Source organism: Hermetia illucens, chromosome 1, assembly GCF_905115235.1.
Source record: "Hermetia illucens chromosome 1, iHerIll2.2.curated.20191125, whole genome shotgun sequence".
NCBI lineage: Eukaryota > Metazoa > Arthropoda > Insecta > Diptera > Stratiomyidae > Hermetia > Hermetia illucens.
This window is the reverse complement of record NC_051849.1, coordinates 189,795,972-189,815,303: the sequence shown is the minus strand read 5'-3', so window position 1 is coordinate 189,815,303 and position 19,332 is coordinate 189,795,972. Positions and strand designations below refer to the sequence as shown.

General features: G+C 42.0%; 1 protein-coding gene across 1 annotated transcript in view; it reads left to right on the top strand.

Annotated features, from left to right (window-relative positions):
- Positions 1-13,739, top strand: part of LOC119658433 — a 42,583-nt gene extending 28,844 nt beyond the window's left edge. The window contains exon 2 of the mRNA XM_038065836.1: positions 12,935-13,739. Coding sequence (XP_037921764.1) covers positions 12,935-13,642 — 708 coding nt within the window. The 3' untranslated portion in view covers positions 13,643-13,739. The remainder of the gene's footprint in view (positions 1-12,934) is intronic.
- The last annotated feature ends 5,593 nt before the right edge of the window (positions 13,740-19,332 follow it).

The window sequence follows — 19,332 nt, the reverse complement described above, 5'->3', positions numbered from 1 at the left end:
CCCTGGCTTATGTGCTGAGTTCAGTTCTATCTGCCCAGATTACCGCCCCATAGATTATCATTGGCCTTACTATTGCAGTGTATATCCAAAGTAGTATATTCGTGCTGCAACCCTATTTTTTCTTGCTGTGGACCTATAAGTTATCAGAGTCCTCGTAGCTTTCCGACAAGTGTTTCCGACATGCGTCTTCCGGAGTAATTTTTGATCTAGTGTAATTCCCAAATATTTTACCTGCGTTTCTCGTTTCAACTCCATGTCATGTAACCTTATGGATCTCAGGTGATCAAACTTACGTTTCCTAGTGAATGGTACTATAGTGGTTTTGGCAGGATTGATACGCAGTCTCACCTTCCTGCACCAGGCGCTAGTAACCCTTGGTTCAGTTTGGATTCTATCACGCAGGGTATCCTCATATTTGCCCCTACAGATTAAAACAATGTTGTCCGCGTAACCCTGGACCTATATTCCAGTATTTGTTAGCACGTTCAGGAGTTCGTCCACTACCGTACTCCACATAAGCGGCGATATTATCAACAGGGCAATAACCTTGTGTAGTATGTATACCAATAGAATTTGTACCTGTCGGTACTTCTATTACCTACTCTCTAGCATTTTGTCCATCCAGAAAGCAAGGTTGTTTCCCACTCCTTTGCGACTCAGATCTTTACATTTTGCTGCTGCGCCGCTTTCACATTTAAATTTACCAAGAAAACCTTATGGGTGACGTTCAGTTCATCTGAAGTAAGGGATAAAAGTTTTTCTCTAATATTTCCCCCCATGTCACAGCTTGACAAATGAAGCCGTAATTGACGAATTGATTTCGCAGGAGTTTTGTCAGATGGAGAACATCAATGAACAAGAAAATTTGGCTGACCGGCGGCGATGGCTTGATAATTCTAAAAGACCAAAATCTTATTATAAGGGAAATTGAATATACGAAGTTATACTCTTATGAAGAATTTTTAAATATCACTCCTAGTTCTCTGTGTAGGGCTTGATTAGTGGCGCCTAAACCGCTTACTATTGCCTGAATGGTATAAACACTTTCTCCTGCAGCTATTATTATTTCTCAGAGGAGCTCTTTGACATTCTCCATTTGAAGTCATAAAATATAGGCTGCTTCCAATTACTGTAACAGCCTGGATACAACAGAAAGTTTCTGTTTTAATATGTACAGAATTTGGTCTCACTAGAGACGGCATAGTTCCTGTAAACCCTCTGCACTTTATTTCCCACTCGTTTGCTGGAGTTGTCAGTGCTGATTTGAATCATCCTACCAATGTCCTGCCTTAGTGAATCATCCCGGCACTCCGAACTTTCCTTGGTGGATAACACGAAAGCGAATCCTCTGACCGTGCAATCTGACAGTCATATCATCATTGATTTGAGATAGAAATCGCAGAATTGCTGGAGATGCATAGAGCTCGGGAATACCTGTTTTATGCAAAGGATCCATTTCCGAGAGTTCTATACACGCTCTTTGGAACCGAAATCTCAGCGGAGAATTCAGCCATGGGTGAAGAAGAGTGCTTCGGCCAGTACTGAAACTGCTGCCTGCAATAAAAAAATCTAGATAGGTTATACGCTGTTATAGGAAGAGGAGGTTCAGAAAGCGTAGGCGGGAGGAGTAGTCCACGAGGAATGTTTTTCTAAAGAAGAGGGAATGGGTAAATTTACGTTGCACCGTTTCCTGGGCAAGACAATAACAGTTACGGAAGGATAACCAGATCAGTGAGCAGTACCCGAGGATACTTCTTATAAAGTAGTTGAAGAGAAATAACTAGGGTTGAATGGAGTGAAAATCAGAGGAAAAGTATAAAGCCCGAACATTTTGCAGTACAATTATTGACTGATAAGCAATGTCCGTTTAGAGACTAGGAAAAAGATTTTTTGGGCCCATTGTTGCAGCGTTCTAACAGATAGGTATGGCAAATATCTAAAAACTTGCTCCAGTCGAATAAATAATTATGGACTTGAATTTTTAATTTTTTATTTGCCCGTCGATAAATATCTTTTTTACCTTCGATTCCAAGTCATTCCTCATTGCGTACTCGCAAATCAGGCAGTTCGGAGAATCATGATGAAAAAATCTGTGGAGGTATCCTCGATGACCGTCATGTCCACTTAGAAACTGTGTCAAGTCATAGCCCACGTTACCACGCCTCCGTTTAGTCTAGCTTTCAACGTTCGATATCGGCCAATGAGTCCACTGTCCTTTCTTGCTCTCGTCCCATCGTTTCTACCATTGCTGATTGTCGTCGAGCTACGTTAGGTTCAGCAACTTCGCGAATCCGCAGGATTGAAGTTCAACTCCTGTTGAAAATCACCACGAGATCCTCGAGAGGAAGCTGGTATTACATAATTTCGTCTCTTCTTCTTCTTGCGCTTAGTAATCAGTACTAATTTTGGTTTATTCTTTGCGAGTGAAAGTCCAGCATTTTTCAACCACGATTGTATCTGCAATATTGCTTCGTTGGTGTATATTTCGACGTCATTAACATATATTGCTACGATTGTGATTCCGATGTCATCTACGAATTCAATGGAGGTGACACCGTCAGGGAGGTGCAACGTTTACACTCCGTTATACATTATGTTCCACAATAAAGGATCGAGGACTGATCCTTGTGGTACACAGATGGTTCAGTATTTTATAGGGCTCTCATTTGAATCGCAGCAAAGTCGTCTTTCTATTAGAAACTCGATAACAATACATATTTGGATCGTTGCGGCACAAACCTGACAAGTGCCTTAGTGATTAGTTTCTACCTCGTCGAGTTAAAAGCATTTTTTGACGCCGAGGATTACCATCGCACAACATTTACTTCCTTCAATAGCCGAAATCTCACTAAATGGACCGCATTGAACGTTGATTTTGTTCTCCGGAATTCAAACTGCCTCTCTGATAGACCGCTATCCTTTTCCGCTATAGGGAGGGTTCTATTATAGCTTACTCGCTCGAAAACTTTACCAATGGTATTTAAGAGGCATATTGGCCTATACGACGAGGATTCATCTAGTGGCTAGTTCAATTTATGTTTACTCCACTGTCCAAGGAAGATACCTTCTTTCAAGCACGCAGTAAATGCTTGTGCAAAAGTTTTTGGGACTATCCCTACTGCCAATTTGATAGCAACTTTCGGTATACCATCTAAGCCGGGAACCTTGTTGACTTTTATAGTTTTGGCCGTTTTCAATACCTCTTCGTAGCTTATCTCTGGTACTTCATCGAGGTTGATTTGAACAGTCGAAAGGTCGTCTTTAATATTCTGAGGGAATAGGACCTTAATTATGTCGTTCAGTGACTTGGAGTATGTAGTTGGTGGGCAACGCTTTGCCTTGATTGATGCCATAACTGTCTTGTATGCACCACCCCAAGGGTCAGGGTCAGCTTCCCCGCAAAGCAGCTTGAAATGCATGGGTTTTTCTAGAAGTCCTATGTCTCTAGTTCTGCGTTGTTTTATTCTAATGGTGAACACCATTTGAAGAACAATCACTTGATGGTCGCTATGCATGTAGTGCTTGCTAATATGTCATTACAGACCCTTAGCTAGCGAGCCCATTTCCCCTCTTCGGAATGTGTTTGATCCTCCGGTGTTTGTAAAAATGATGTTCAATCGTGAGAAAGCGGATGATGCGAATCTGCATGTCGGACCAATCTTTCGATCAAAGTTTGTACTCAACTCGTGAAAGGCAGCACAGTCATTACTATTCGAGTTTTTACAGAGAAGATAGTTTGACTTCTCCTTGCAATCTTTGATAAAATGTCCTACCTCTCCGCACTTTCGACATAGATCAGGTCTGTCATGTAGGCTAGTGCATTTTTTCGCTACGTGTCCGAATTCTAGGCATTTGAAGCATTTTCTTGACGATATTTGCTCGCGGAGTCGCTTTGCTTTCTTCAGCAATCTCCTTATTCGTTTCGCGGTGCTCTGATGGTTGCTTATTATCCAGATACCCGTTTGCTACCCCTTTAACATTATTGAGAGGGAGAATTACTTTTGTAGTTTGGGTTGTGGATTCTACTGTATCTCGCTTACCCTTCTCTGCTTCCAACTATTCTTTCGCTTTGATGTAAATAGCCATCATAGCGCTAAATTGCTCCTTATTTACTCCGTGTACATTATGGCACGAATTTGCAGGGTCCATAATTTCTCGGATCTTAGTTTTAGCTCTGTAAACGCAGCCGCCCTGGTATTCTCAGCCATTCTATCGCCTGTAAGTTTGTCGTCTACATTAGAATTTTGTAAAGGCGATTCTCCATTGACCTGGGCTCAATTAGTGCTTTTCGAAATTGATATTTCTAAATCCGGGTGAAAGAGAAGAGTGAGAGCTCGAAATGTATACCCCAAAAAGTGTAAAAGGTCTTGTTTTCAGAAACTATTCAGCCAAACTACGGTGCATCGATACGAAATTTAGGCCTTTATATGATATTTAGACATCCCATTCTGATATCTGCTTATATTAAGTTAATAACAGCATATTATGATGTTTTCGAAATTTACCCGAAAACCCACCTTAAGTTCATTCTAAAAGTACAAAATTTAGTACGGTTACAAATAATAACATAGTCCATAATTTTGGAAAGTTTGACAAAAATGCAGCTATTATTAACAAAGTTATAAAAGGTCAAAATTTTATATTTCACGTGAATTTATCACGCTCTAAGACGAGTATGGCGTCATCATCATATAAAATGAACAAATATGAACGGCGGAGTTGGAGCTTGGAAATACATATGTACAAATGTTCACAAAATTGAAGGCACAAGTGGTAATTTAGTTTTTCCAAAAGCAATATATTTACTCTTAATAACATAATAAAACAAGTTGGGAAACCGGGAGCTGGATGCTTCAGGTATGAAAGGTTTTGTGTATATCTTATATAAAAATATTTGAGTAGACATTTGTCCCATTAAAACCAAGCACGTAATATATACATCTATTATGTGACAGTGAGTTGTCCGGATAGCCAAGTGGTTAGAGCACAAGGCTGTTGTACGAAAGGTCGCGGTTCAAATCTCACTGGTGGCAGTGGAATTTGTATCGTGATTTGACGTCGGATACCAGTCGACTCAGCTGTGAATGAGTACCTGATTCAAATCAGGATAATAATCTCGGGCGGGCGCAATGCTGACCACATTGCCTCCTACAAGGTACTGTAATCCTGTAGTGTACCGTTACGGTCTTGAATGAAGTGCTCTAACACACTTCAAGGTCCTGATCCAATTTGGATTGTTGCGCCAACGATTATTATTATTATTATGTGAGAATATCCACTTTTGCGTGATGCAGACATTCAAAGTCTTGGATTTGCACAGAAGCGACAACTTTGACATAATATAACTTTGTTAGTAATAGTGCAATTTCCACCAAACTTGGTAGGATTGTGCTTTATCTTATAGTGTATATTATTATTATTATTTGTCGGTCTGGTAGTTTCTCAGAATGGGTCCGTTAAAGAAATTATCACTTTCGGCACTCCCCACCTTTCCAACAGACATCAAAACTAAGACTAGCTTCGGAAAGTACTAATCGAGAGCTTTCATTTGATATCCCACATGATATTTGGTAAAAAAGAAAATTGCACCCCTTTTACCGTATATGGAGATCCCCTTTAAGTTGGCCCTAAAATGATGTAATTCACTGTATGCGTGAGCGTTCACAGTTTCTACCTTCTCTTTGGAAATGAATGGTTTTCCACGAGAAACTCTTCCATTAAAGTCGTGAATCACGAGCGTTCTTTGTATCGTTACCTTAGAAATAAGTTTGCGGAACATTACAGACGAATCAGCTTGTAGGTTGTTTATGGATTTTCTTGGTTATTTATTAATTTGATGTTTCTCGAGAGGCGTCCGTAGCCTTTTTCGCCCTCTCTCCCGCTTGTAATCGTTTTTATCAATGAAAATGATATTCCGACGATTCTACCAACTACGCGAAAAGTTTTCACTTCACAAACAAGCTTAACAATAATTTTTCGCTCTTCAACTGTTGTTTCCTTCCTCATTTTGTTTGTATTTTCACAACAAATCCGAAAAATTTACAAACAATGTATAAATAAAAATATTTTCAGATAATTTCAATCGATAAACACCGTCCGATGACTGAGAAAATCTAATCACTACATATCCTTATAAATTTTTGTGCCTTCAATTTTGTGCCGCATAAGATCGCAGTTTTCGGAGAAACCCCCTTTACTTTCTAGTGTAACGAATTTTTCATGATTGTCGTGTGGTCATGTGTGTTAGGTGATATGCCAGCCAGATTTCCAAAAATTTTACTCTTTGTGCCTTCAATTCTGTGAGGATCTATATATCAACGAATATTTTGAATTGGAAGCATATGCGAGTAGGAAAACGGGAATTGGAAATTTCTCACACAAGATGAAGCAAAACCTTTGTACTTTGGTCCAGCTTCTGGTAGTTCGACCTGTTATTCTTCAATATGGCGAGATATGTGGGGTACCTTATGTAGACCTGATTTAAAAACAGCACCAAATTCATCAATACATTTTATAACCATATCAAACCGCCTTTCCATTTGTCTCCCAGAATTGGGGGCAGATTTATGGTCGCGATTTGCAAATTCAAATAAATTTCATATGTACGTACAGAATTTATATTTACGGCCTAAACTTTGCTGTTCGCTTAAATGCTTTATCCATACGCAATCATGTCACTTTCGTTTTTATGCATTCCGACTTCATGCAAGCGTCAGTCGTTGCCTGAGGGTTATTTTTCAGCTACATGCCAGTTAACCAGTTGTCTGCGAACCTTTAGGCCTGAAGGGAACCACCACATTGTGCTGGAAATTCACGCAATCACTTTTGCGGAAAGTCCGAACAACGCACTAATCCAAAACGATATGAATTCGAAAAACCAGTGCCCAGTCATACCAGGTGGATTTATAGATGGACATATCTCTGTGCCATAACAGTGGCCTGTTTGAGAGAAATTTAATTATACTTCTCCGGCAATTAAAAGCAACTTCTTGCAGTTCCTGTGACATTGTCAGATCCAGTAGTTGAGCGAAATTAATTACAAAGTCAAGTTGTAGAACATGAGTTTGCAATTTTTGATACGCAACGCATAACTAACTGGTCGGTAGCAAGTGATCTGAATGATCATAAATTTCAGACGCTGGAACTAATCAGATTAAACCGTAAATGTAAAGAAAGTTCGGAATAGCAATCGCATGGTAATTACCCCGTGAATGGGCGAAAAGCAAGCTATAATTGAAGCTCAAAATGTGCAGTTTCGATAAGTTTATCTGATTGTATCATAAAATATAGCTGTGGGCAAAGATTGAAGGAATTTCATGAATAACAACCATCTGGAAATGTAATAAGCCCCGACGACCACTCCACCTGCCAAACCCAACTTAGGCCCAATCATGCTAATAGCAAGCAGAAGGGATAATCCACTGTATTAGAGCAATCCAAAAAGTAACTATTTAGAGAAGAAATACAGGAAACTTTCCATTTTCAATTATGTACACTTATAAGGGTGTTTCCTATGAGATTGAACAACAAACCAAATTTATTTCTGAAAATACAGTTTTAATGTTAGTTACTATTTACAATATTTACAATGTCCTTACTTTACCTGCAAATATATAATAGAAACGATATTTAAAATTTATTATTACTTGATGAGCTGAAAACTTCGTAGGTCAACATACAAATGGCACTAATAGTACTAAATCCATATGATTTTTAGTTAACTCTAACCTTCAAAAGGCAAGTGTACAAATTTGACAGCTATTGGACTATTAGTTTGTGGGATACTTTTGTTTTGGATAAAAAGGAATTTCGTGTGTTAATAAAGCATGGTTTTTTGACAAAAAATACTGTTGAAGCCAAGACTTGGCTTGATAAACATTATTCGGGCTTTGCGTCAGGCAAATCAACCGTTAAGAAGAGGTTTGCTAAGTTCAAACGAGGTGAAATGAGCATCGAGAACGATGCACACAGTTGACGGCTCAAAGAGGATGTTACCGACGAAAACATCGAAAAAAGTCCAGAAAATAATTTTGGATAACCGTAAAGTGAAGTCGAGATAGCTGAAACTCTAAAGATGTCAAAGAAACGTGTTGAACATATCCTGCATAAATGTTTGGGAATACGAAAGATCTGTTCAAAGTGGGTGACGCGCGAGCTCAAAATCGTCCGAAAACAACAACGAGTTGACGATTCGTATCAGGGTTTCTATCCTCCATAAAAAAAACCGAATTTATTCGTTGATATGTGACAATGGACGAAACTTGGTTCCATTATTTCACAATAGAATCAAAACGATCGTCATATGAACCGACTCCAAAGCGTGAAAAGACACAACACCCGGCTGACAAGCCTATGGAATCAGTATTTTGGGATATCACCCTATGATGTTTTCAGCCCACCTGGTACTCTACCTTTCTATTCATTGGATTTACACTTTAGATTATAATTCTATTATTCTCATAATTCTCTTAATCTGCTTTTAAATCGTTGCCATTCTTCTATTCTGCAAATCATCACTTCACATGTAAAGAAAATACATGTTTCCATGTTACATATTTGCGGGACTTTTTATTATGTCGGCCAAGTTGTATAGTCGCTTTAACAGATTTTGCTTGAGGTTCTATAACAACTCATTACTATGCCCTTCAAAAACTGTTCGAATTCGTTTTCCACCTCGCAAACTTATCATTAAGAATCCTTATGCTGTTCTTCAACGTTGCTTTGCTTCAATCCTAAATTGCTTATCTAATTTGTTCAGTATTTCATAACACCAGCCGGAATTCATTCTGGTCCTACAATAATCGAATAATCGTGAGATGGGGCTTAAGAATACACTGAAAAGTCTGCTTGTCGTAAGAGAGGCGACTACAAGAGATAGCAATTTGTGGGCCAGCAAATTTTGAACCTTTATTGTTACCGAAAAGTCAACACCACCCCAAAGACCTTTGGCTATCGAAAAGCGACAATGATTGGTTTCTGGAATATGCGCACACTCGTCGATAACGGTAGTGAGGGCCTTCAGAATGCTCGCTTTCTCTAGCGATATGAGCTGAACATTCTGGGCCTAAGTGAAACAAGATGGTGGGACTCTGGAGATTATTCCTCTTCCTCTTGCGGCACTGTGCTTTTGTACTGTGGAAAGACAAGTGGTAGCAGGCACGAATCCGGTTGTTTCTGACGGCAATGACGAGGCGCGCTCTCTTGGCCTGGGAGCCGACTTCTGACAGACTTCCGATTCCGGTCCAGGTTAAGAATCATCACAATTGTACAATAGTATGCACGAAGATATACTTCCGACATAGTGGAGAAGGATGCTTTCCGCGAGTAATTACACGTAGTTCACGGGAGCCCTCCTAAAGGTGATTGTGTGATCGTGGTAGATGATTTGAATACCATGGTAAACTCTGATAACACCTTGCTCGGATATGTGATGGAAAACACGGTCTTGGCGACCGAAGAGATCTGTGGATTTCGACAACTTCTACCGCCTCGTCATTGGTTCCAGGACAAAGCCCGCCATAAGGTCAGTTGGGTTTCATCTGACCGACATCATACGAGCGATAAGATCAACCACTTCGCGATCAGCAATAGATTTAGGAGTTGTCTCCTTGGTTTGCGTAACAAGAGAGGCGCTCACATCGACCTCGAAACGAATCACCATCTAATGGTCGCTTGCCTTCTCTTGCCTGTTGCATCCGCCAAGTGGAACATCGACCTCTTGTATAATCTAGTTGTCGCTCGACAGTGAGAGAGCTCTCTTGCCGATCCGAACTGCAGATATACTGAGTAACCCGCCTAAGACTATCGATGTTCATCAGGCTGCCATCAAAAATGCCAGAAAAAGTGCTACACAGGTCGTCGGTCTCGTCCCTAAAGGGCGTCATAACGTCTGGCTGACTGCAGAGTCGTGGAAACGGATTGATGAAAGAAAGGGGTTAAAGGGTCTATTGACCACTGCGAATGATGGCGGGCATGTCGCGCTCGAACTCCGATACCAAGTGAAATCCCGAGAAACTCAGCGTAGTGTATGCCGTAATAAAAGAGAATTTGTTGTTGCACTGGTCAGGGAAACGGAAAATGCTGCAAAAGGCAATGATTTCACGGAAGGAATACCATATGAGTGTGACAGTTGGAGGAGTAAAATCTTGGAGGAGTTTGAGGTCCAAAGCGGAGTTCACCAAGTTTTCATCCTGTCACCGATATTCTTTCTTGTTGTCATCGGTAACGTTTTTAACCTTAAACACCTTGACTACGTAATGGACCTTAACCAAATGGCTCTGGATTTGGAAAGTGAACAAACAAACCAAGGTTTTCAGTGTGGTGGGTTATCGCACCCTCCCTATCTGCATTAATGGGAAGAGCATCGAAGGCCTCGATCAATTTGTAAGTATATCTAGGAAATAAGGTTTCTGGCGATGGTGCCCCGAACGGGACGTTGCCCGATGCATTAACAGCGCTAGATCCGCTTTCGCTGCCTTATCTAAAATCTGGAAATGCAGTTATCTTAACACTAAGATCACTGTTCTGCGCTAGTGTCCTTTCTGTGTTGCTATATGGGGTAGCACATGGAAAGTGAACTCCACCACTCTAGCGCTGGGCGGTTTCCAAAGGCTAACTCCAAAAAAAGAAGGAACAATGATTTGGTATGCCAGAGGGTGATTGCGAAATCCCCATCTCCCCCCAGACCGACCGACAAAATTGGAGACAAATATAATAGGAGTGCAGAAGAAAATAGTCAATCTCTGCATGCAATCTGCAGTCCAAATCTCGACCATCATCACCATCAACGGCACAACAACCGATATCCGGCTAGGCATGCCTTAGTAAGGAACTCCAGACACCTCGGCTTTACACAAAGCTCCACCAATTCGATATCCCTAACCTACGTCATTACCCCATTTGGGGCAGGGTCTGCCATGTCTTCTTTTTCTACCAGACATATTGCCCATGTAGACTTTCCGGGCTGGACCATGCTCATCCATACAGATTAGGTGACCCGCCCACCGCAACCTGTTGAGCTAAATTTTATAAACAAGCAGACGATCGTGGTATCGCTCATAGATTGCTAAGAACCTGGTTTTCCGAGGAATACATAAGAACTGGCAAGATCATAGTCTTGTACAGTAAAAGATTTGACCCTATGGTGAGACGTTTCGAGCGAAGCTGTTTTTGTAATCTCAAATAGGCTTTATTGACAGTCAACAACCGTGTCGTTATAGCTATTAACGGTTGTGATTTTCGACCCTAGATAGGAGAAATTATCAACGGTCTGTAGTCTAATATCTTTATTATTCTCGTTTTTTTATTATGGTTTTTGGTGCTGACGGTTCAATCTGGATGAAGGTAAATTGTACTACAGTTGTTCAACGGTCTGTCAATATCGTCGACATAAGTAGGTGGGTGGATTTGAAGAGGATTGTGTCTCTGCCATTAACATCTGCATCGCAGATCACTTTTTCCAAGGTCAGGTTGAAGAGGACGAATGGTAGGGCATCCTTTTTTCTTAGACCATTGTTGATGCTGAATGCTCTTGAGAGTGCTTTTGTCTGGCCTCGCACGTTGGTCAGGGTCAGCCTAATCAGTCTCATGGCCGTGTACAGTTTTACTAGGGCTATATCATCACACGCAGCCTTAAATTCGATGAAAAGATGATGCTGATGGCCATATTTCAACCGTTTTTCCAGCATTTGCCGCATAGAGGAAATCTGATCCATTGCTGATTTGCTTTGAGTGAAACCTCTTTGGTATGGGTGAGTGATGTTCTGGGCATATGAGGCTGTCCGTGGTAGTAAGAACGCGGAGAATATTTTATAGAGTGGCTTCTTTTTTCTTCCTGTGAAGTCGCTTCTCCACTTGTGATAGGCCTCTGCACGTCCCCGCGTTTTTCGAGAGTACAGCATTGCCCGGTATGCAGCATTCTTCCGGTCCGTTGCTAGCTGGCATTCATCGCCGAGCCAGCCGTTGTGACTTTTTTTGCGATTGGGGCCGTAACAATAATAACGCTCTTCAGGTGGTTGTGAAGATTATTTGTTGATGCCTCATCTCAAGGACCTCTGTTAGCTGCAGTTATTGCTATATCCATTTCCCCCTTATAGGTGTTATGGAGGGCTGTGTTTGGATAGTTTCATCTGATCGTCAGGGGGGATTTTTGGTGGTATTGTTATTCGAGCCCTTAGCACCATGCCAACGCGATAGTAATCCGAGTCTATATTGACCCCTCTATATGTTACTTCCAACAACCATTTCATGTGACAATGCTAATTGAATAATCCGCAGTCCGTTATCATTGGTATCCTTATATATGCTATGGGAGCCGCCATATCGCCTGACTCTGCAGTCTCCTCTGTGGGAGCGAGGACGTTAATGAGGCTTATATTTCTAAACTTGCCTCGAAAGCGCAGAGTGTTTGTTCCATTTTTAGGCGCGAGAGAGCCTTCATCCTTCTCCGTCTGCAGTTTTTCATTAAGAGGGAAATCGCAGGAGCGAAGATAGAGCTGCTGGTGTTGGTTCAGCAGGCATTTCCCAGGTTCTATACTCCATCGTGGGTACCAATCCACGTTTAGCTCTGGAACCTAGACTACTCTTTCACCGACAAGGGGAATAACTAATTCCCGAAATACTGCATTTGTTTGTTTTTTGTAGGGAACCATTTTCTTCCAATATCCCATCTACTTGGAAATCATCGTTGGTATTGTCGAAATATCTTTCATAATGGCAAGACCCATAGTGTTTATGGAGTTGAAATTATTCAAACAATTAAGCAAATTACTTTCACTTCATAGAGTAAAGTTCTCACTAGGGTTCCTTACTACCTTCATCTAAAATTTCTGTACTTTCTTCATATTTTTATTACAACCCCAAGCAATGATCTTTATTCGATATATGTAAATAGTTCAAACAATTAAATATTAATGAATCTTCCCATTTCTTTCAGATACATCAACCGGTCCTCTCGCTACTTCTAGTGTCCATTCTAGAAGTATCCGCTCAGTCAGGCTACATATACCAATCACCATCATTGTTTGGTCCATCATCTCCAGCACCGACATTTGCTCCATCAATAATCAGTCAAGGCCTTCTCTCTCAACCCCAGGCACGCATTGTCACAAGCGGCAACAAAGATCGTAGTAATCTACAGTTCCTAAATTTGGGTTTTCCAGTGATAGATAACAATTATCTGTCCGACACGGAAACTTACATCGTTGACGGTCGAGTGCTGAAACAATACTTGGTCGAAGAAAATCAATATGATGATATCCTTCCTCCAGACAATGTGGGGTCAAATCCAATACTTCTTAATGATTTTGCCAACATTTTCGATAAATATTCAACAATAAATCAGAATAATCGTAGACCAAATCCAGTGAGTCGAGGAATAAGTCAGGATTTCCTCCGAATTCAAGTTAGCAATGGACCAACGTCCCTCATTCAACCGGTTACAAGAAATCATGGACCCGTCGCGCTTGGTTCAGGATCTTTAGGATACATTCGACGACCGAATGGTAGTGTCTTCCTTGGTTCTGGATCGTTAGGATATATAAGTAATCAACAGCGCGTAAACGACGTAAATGACGCAAGAGCACCAAAAGGCACTGCACCAGGGCCAACAAGCTTTGGAGATAGTGTGACTCCATTCATCTAAATATGTGTTAAGTTTAAGTTGAAGTTGTGTCCTATTTATTTTTAGTAGAATTTAAGATGCATGCTGGTTACCAATAAATTAATAAAAAAAAATAAAATAAAAACGAAACTTTTCCATTTAAATTAAGTCAAATGTTGCTTTAGCGACTGTCAGGTTTCCCAGGTTGCTATTAGCTCTACCTGACACTGATATGAATTGGAAGGCTAAACGACTCGCAGAGACTATGTAACTCAAAGTAGCCTTCCGGTCAGACACCGTAATTTATTTAGGATCCATCAGTGAGGTAAGTAACTGCTGTAGGAAGAGTAACAGGAACAGAATCATGTATTCTTAACTTTTAAAAGCCAACCCGTAGCATTTATGAAGGACATCAGTTTCCCACCCTGCAACTAGGATATCTTCGAGATTCCCAAAGAATCGTTTTCCTAGTGTCCGTAGCCTGGCTTCAACGGGAGCTGTAGACGTTCCACATCCTAGACGACTTAGGACAGCAGCTTTTAAGTAGTGCAGATAGATTTCACCCCTCACAATCGTCTGTCCAATCTGTCGACTTGCCCATTCCCCTCTATGTTTCTATAACCAGTAAACTAAATTGCAATAACCTTGAACGTGACGTGCCGGCCAGATTGTCCAGCGCGTCCCTGCTCTGCTCCAGCAGCCTAATACACTGGCGAATCCCGGAGGACTTACGACTCAGCTACACTTTGTGTGTCGGGAAAACTTCCGCATGGATTCGACAGACCATCTTTGATCCGTTGGTGACGTCATACCTTTGCAATATATTGCCGACTTTTCAGTCTTCCTTGTTTGAAATGCTCACTGCAAAATTTCCCTTGAAACTCTTGTAACGTAATTCGTTGGGAATCCCCAGTGTTCTCGACTTATTTCGTTTAGGATGTTACTATGGCCATTGGATTTCTCTAGATACAATTCAGACCCATGTACTCCGACAGCACTGCACACTACAACGTATTTAGTATGGAGGTTCAGAAGGAGCAGATGCAGAAGAACATGATCTGTGAAATCCCAGTTGCACCTGCACACCCGTTTTTTTCAATCGTATTAAACTAGGTTTTATTATATTTCTGGTTCAGTGTCGGAAACCATACAATAGAACCGTAAAAAATCATCCTAAACTTGTGACCCCATTTTCCTATAAAAGTCCTTGGAGCAGGAGAACACTATACCTGTTAACCCGTCAGTTCTATGTTTAGTCTACAATTTAACTTAGGATCCAGAGTCAAATGCAGATGTTTCACATTAGAGGAAAATGCCATCAACCAGAAGAACGGAGATAGCGCCACCCTGAGGGGCTATCTACTCACAGCTAAGATTAAATGGCTACCTGCCAGATTAGTTGCATAATATAGCGCTCCACTCCTATTCTGGTCAAAGGCTTCTTGGCGGCTTTGGTGCTAACGTTTTTGAATGCTCCCCCTATATTCAGGAAGGCAGCAGGGGCATATTGCTTATAGTGTAGCGACCGCTCAGCCGTGCTAATTACCCCATGAAAAGCGTATTTTAGGATTTGCCTGTCAGGTAGGCATACTGAAATTTGGAAAAGGACAATCTCTTTAAGATAGTGCTTAAGTGGATGTCCAGGACGTGCTCCAGGGTCTTCAACAAAAAAGATGTAAGACTGATTTGGCAAAAAGCGATCGAATGCCTCTTCCAGAGTCCCATTCTTTGACTCCAGTTCGTGTGTCGTACAATTGAAAGCGTAAGAGAGCTCAGGGATTTGATGAGCTTGCCTTTATCCACGCGAATCTTTAGCAACCAGAATGGAATTCGAATAGGATTGTCTTTATGCTCTATCAGACGTCATTGACCTTAGCGACACATGAGCCAAGAAGTCCCTGAAGAATCGGCCCTCTCACGCTATTATACGGTACCCACGGAGCGTGTGAGGAGAATTAAGGCAGGTGGTACTGTTCTATACTGTTTAAGAGCCATTATACGTATATTCAATGACCAGCTCCGACACCCTGACCTCAAGTTTCCCGCTGGTGGAAATGCCATCTATCAACGCCCCCCTTAAGTGACTCCTTGCCACGTCGCGGTGCATGCACTGTCGGCCGGACATTCCTGCCCTGTTTGCAGAGGTTGTCCACCGTCCGAGCCCTTGCAAACTCTGTTCATCCTGAACATACTGAACATCATCCTGAAGGCACTTGTTGTATTTCTCGGCAATCGCCAGGTACTTCGTCCCGCTCGTCGACAGTAACGGACTTCTAATTCTCCACAATCTTGCCACGATATTGCCTTTTGAGTAAGACCCTGCAAAACTCTCCCTTCTGCTTCTACTTTGGTTTCGGACAGTTGGTATTCTTGTCGGCCTTTGTTCCTTGAGGGACCCCCGTCGACTCGACTATACAAAAATCATGTTTTGGCACTTACGATTAATCAATCTGCTCTCCCTGGATTATGAAAAAGTACTCCTTAGTCGCTATACTGCGCTACTTTTTTGGCCAGCTGAGTAAAGTGGAAGAAAATAAAGAAATAGAGAGGAGATTGAAAGAGGGAGCGGGCGTGAAAAACAGGGGGTGGGGTGTTAATTGCGTCTGTTAGAGTGGTTGGGCATCTCATATTTTGAATGCGCCGATGAGCAGGGTGACACCTTCTTCTTTGTCGAACATGTTGATGCGATCTAGAAGGTGGATGATTGCTTAAGGGAAGTTGAAGTTGGATGTTCTTATTGCTCTGCATGGCTGCTTGAGGCGGCCTTGAAAGACTTGGGATTTGGATTTGGAAGTGAGAACAGCGTGGTGGAGAGAACCGAGCCTTGTGGGATGCCAGCCGGATAAGAGTAGGGTGGTAATGTAGTATTTTGATTGGCTACTTTTGCAGAGCGATTATCTAGGAAGCTGAGTACAAACTTGCATAGATGTGGGTGGAAAGATAGGGAATGGTGTGATTTGTGGGATAATCCATGCTGCCAAACTGAGCCGAAAGCCTTCTTGAGGTCGGCAGAATAGGGGTAGGGGCTTTTTTATTCAGGCTCAGTAGGATATCCGCTTTTAGGACGAAGAAAAGCGTGTTCAACCGAATGTTCGTGGTGGTTTGCAAACTGGAACTCTGGTCTAGAATTATTGAAGTCGATTTGATTATTGTTGAACGTTTTAATAGTTCATTCAGAGACTTTGGCTAAGGAAGGGAGTACTGAAATTGGCCGATAGCTATTGGAGTGGAGTGGATTTACCTGTCTTTTGGGGATAAGGACGATTTGTGCATATTTCCAGCTTGATAGAAAGTAGGCATTTGGTGGTGGTGCAATTATTTACTAGACTAGACAGGAAAAGGCTGATGAATTTGGCGCATTTTTACGGTCAAAATGGGTTGACCTTTTGTTTTAGCTGACGTTTCATACTGATTTTAGTGAAGGAAAGGGCTGGGGTATCCCGACGAAATTAACAAGACTGACTGGGCTGACCAATGTGCGAGCCTAGATAAAAGCAGCAATATCACTCTCAAGACCATTCGATATCAACAACGGTCTACGACAACCTGGCCCTCGAGAAAGTGATCCGTGATGCTGAGGTAAATGCAAGAGGTACGATCCTCTTCAAGTCCACCCAACTACTGGCCTATGCTGACGATATCGACATCATGGGAAGAACCACTCGAGACGTACAAACTGAAGGCCATTCAGATCGAGCAGGCGGCGGTCGGGGTGAGATCTTGGGCTGCACATCAATGAGGGCAAGACAAAATATATGGTGGCAACGTCAGCACCGAAGACGAATCAACCAACAACATCAAACCGCACTGGTCAAACACGAAGAAGAACAAGGATAGGAGAATACAACTTTGAGACCGTTGACAATTTGTCCTATCTAGGGTCGAAAATCACAACCGATAACAGCTACGATGATGAAATCCGCGCACGGTTGTTGTCAGCCAACAGAGCCTATTTCAGCTTACAAAGACTATTCCGCTCGAAACGTCTCACCATAGGGTCAAAGCTCTTACTGTACAAGACAATGATCTTGCCAGTCCTCATGTATTCCGCGGAAACTTGGGTTCTTAGCAAGAAAAATTGCGAACTCTTGGCCGCGTTCGAGAGAAGAATCCTCCGAAGAATTTTTGGCCCCCTACATGAGGATGGACGATTCCGTAGCCTACACAATGACGAAATCTATCAGCGATACCATGACCGTCCGGTTGTGGACAAAATCCGGCTCAATAGGTTACGGTGGGTGGGTCACTTAATCCGTATGGATGAGGATGATCCCACCCGGAAAGTCTATAAGGGCAATATCTATGGTAGAAAAAGAAGACGAGCCAGACCCTGCCTAAGATGGAGCGATGGCGTAGGTCAGGACGCCAGAGAGCTTTTAGGGATATCGAATTGGTGGACCACGGCGCAAAACCGGGATGTTTGGAGTTCCTTATTAAGGCAGGCCTAGACCGGATACCGGTTGTTGCGCCGTTGATGATGAAAGGGCTGGGGTGGTTTCAGGTTGGGTTAGGTTATAATGTGGATTGGCAAAAATATTGGAAAGATGAAGTAGTAGTAGAGAATTTTAATTTGGAGATAGAGTCAACGAGTTCCGATTCTGTGTGGTAATTTTGTACTGAAGCCGTGGTTTAGTGAGCTTCGAAGAGGTGGTCCACAAGGATTTTGCCTTTTTCTGGTGGGGTTATATTTTGGAGGAGGGGGAAGATTTCGGGAACAGGACAGATTTGACTTAGTTTGCGGAAGGTATCGGCTTTTAGAACAGTACTCACTAAGCGCGAGTTAGTATGTTCTAAATACAGAGTGCGGATTCTTGTTTTAATGGACAAGTCAAGATTGTATAAGTTTGTAAGGTGTGGAAATGTGGCAGAAATCTATTCCTGAATAGTCTGCACCGAAGAATTTTCTTCAATTTGATATCTTGAATGATATCATCAGGGACTGAGATTAGGTTTCCGTTGCCAAGGTAATGGTGCGTTTTGCGATTAGGATTATTGGCGTTCAGGCTTCTACTAATGACCAAGGCTTGGCTTCCTCGCGTGGTTGCGAGGGGCAAAAATAGATGAGGTTGGGCAGGTTAGAGGAATCAAAGGATTGGTTAGGGCAGTAAATAGCTACATTGTATACCATTGTAAACACGGTATCTTGGGAGAATATAAAATAATGTTGCGTAGAGAGGACATATTGACATTTATGGGTTGCAGCTGTTCGAAGTGACCTGTTCGAAAGAGATTTAATTAGGGAAAAAAGGCCTGTAGCGGTGGTTGAGTCTGGTCTCGCCTGGGGTATGTGCTCCTTGAGAAGCAGTTCAAAATCTTGTCGGCCCGACCTTCCGACAATCGAGTTAATGTTTAGCACAATAAATATAAAGTCCATTATGGATAGCTAGGGAAGTGATTATCATTGAGAACGTTTCAAAAAGTTGCTGCATGTTGTCCTTGTTTGTAAGTTGAGAATAGTTAATGCTGTTAGTTGGGTTCACAATAGCGGGCCAGGTATTGGAAAGTTAGCGGTGATTTGAGTCTGGGTGGTGTTAGCGTATGAAACTGAAGAGCGGACAAAGGAAGGAGTGTGGATGAGGCACAGGGCCTGTCTTGGGGCTGGTGTTAACGCGAACGCTTTTGTTCGTTTCGGTTAAAGACGACCTTAATGAAGGTCGGGAAGTTCGGGTAGTTTGCCAGATATTCATTAGCGCCGCAGTTGACCCACTTAGGCAAGCCACTGGTGCAACCAA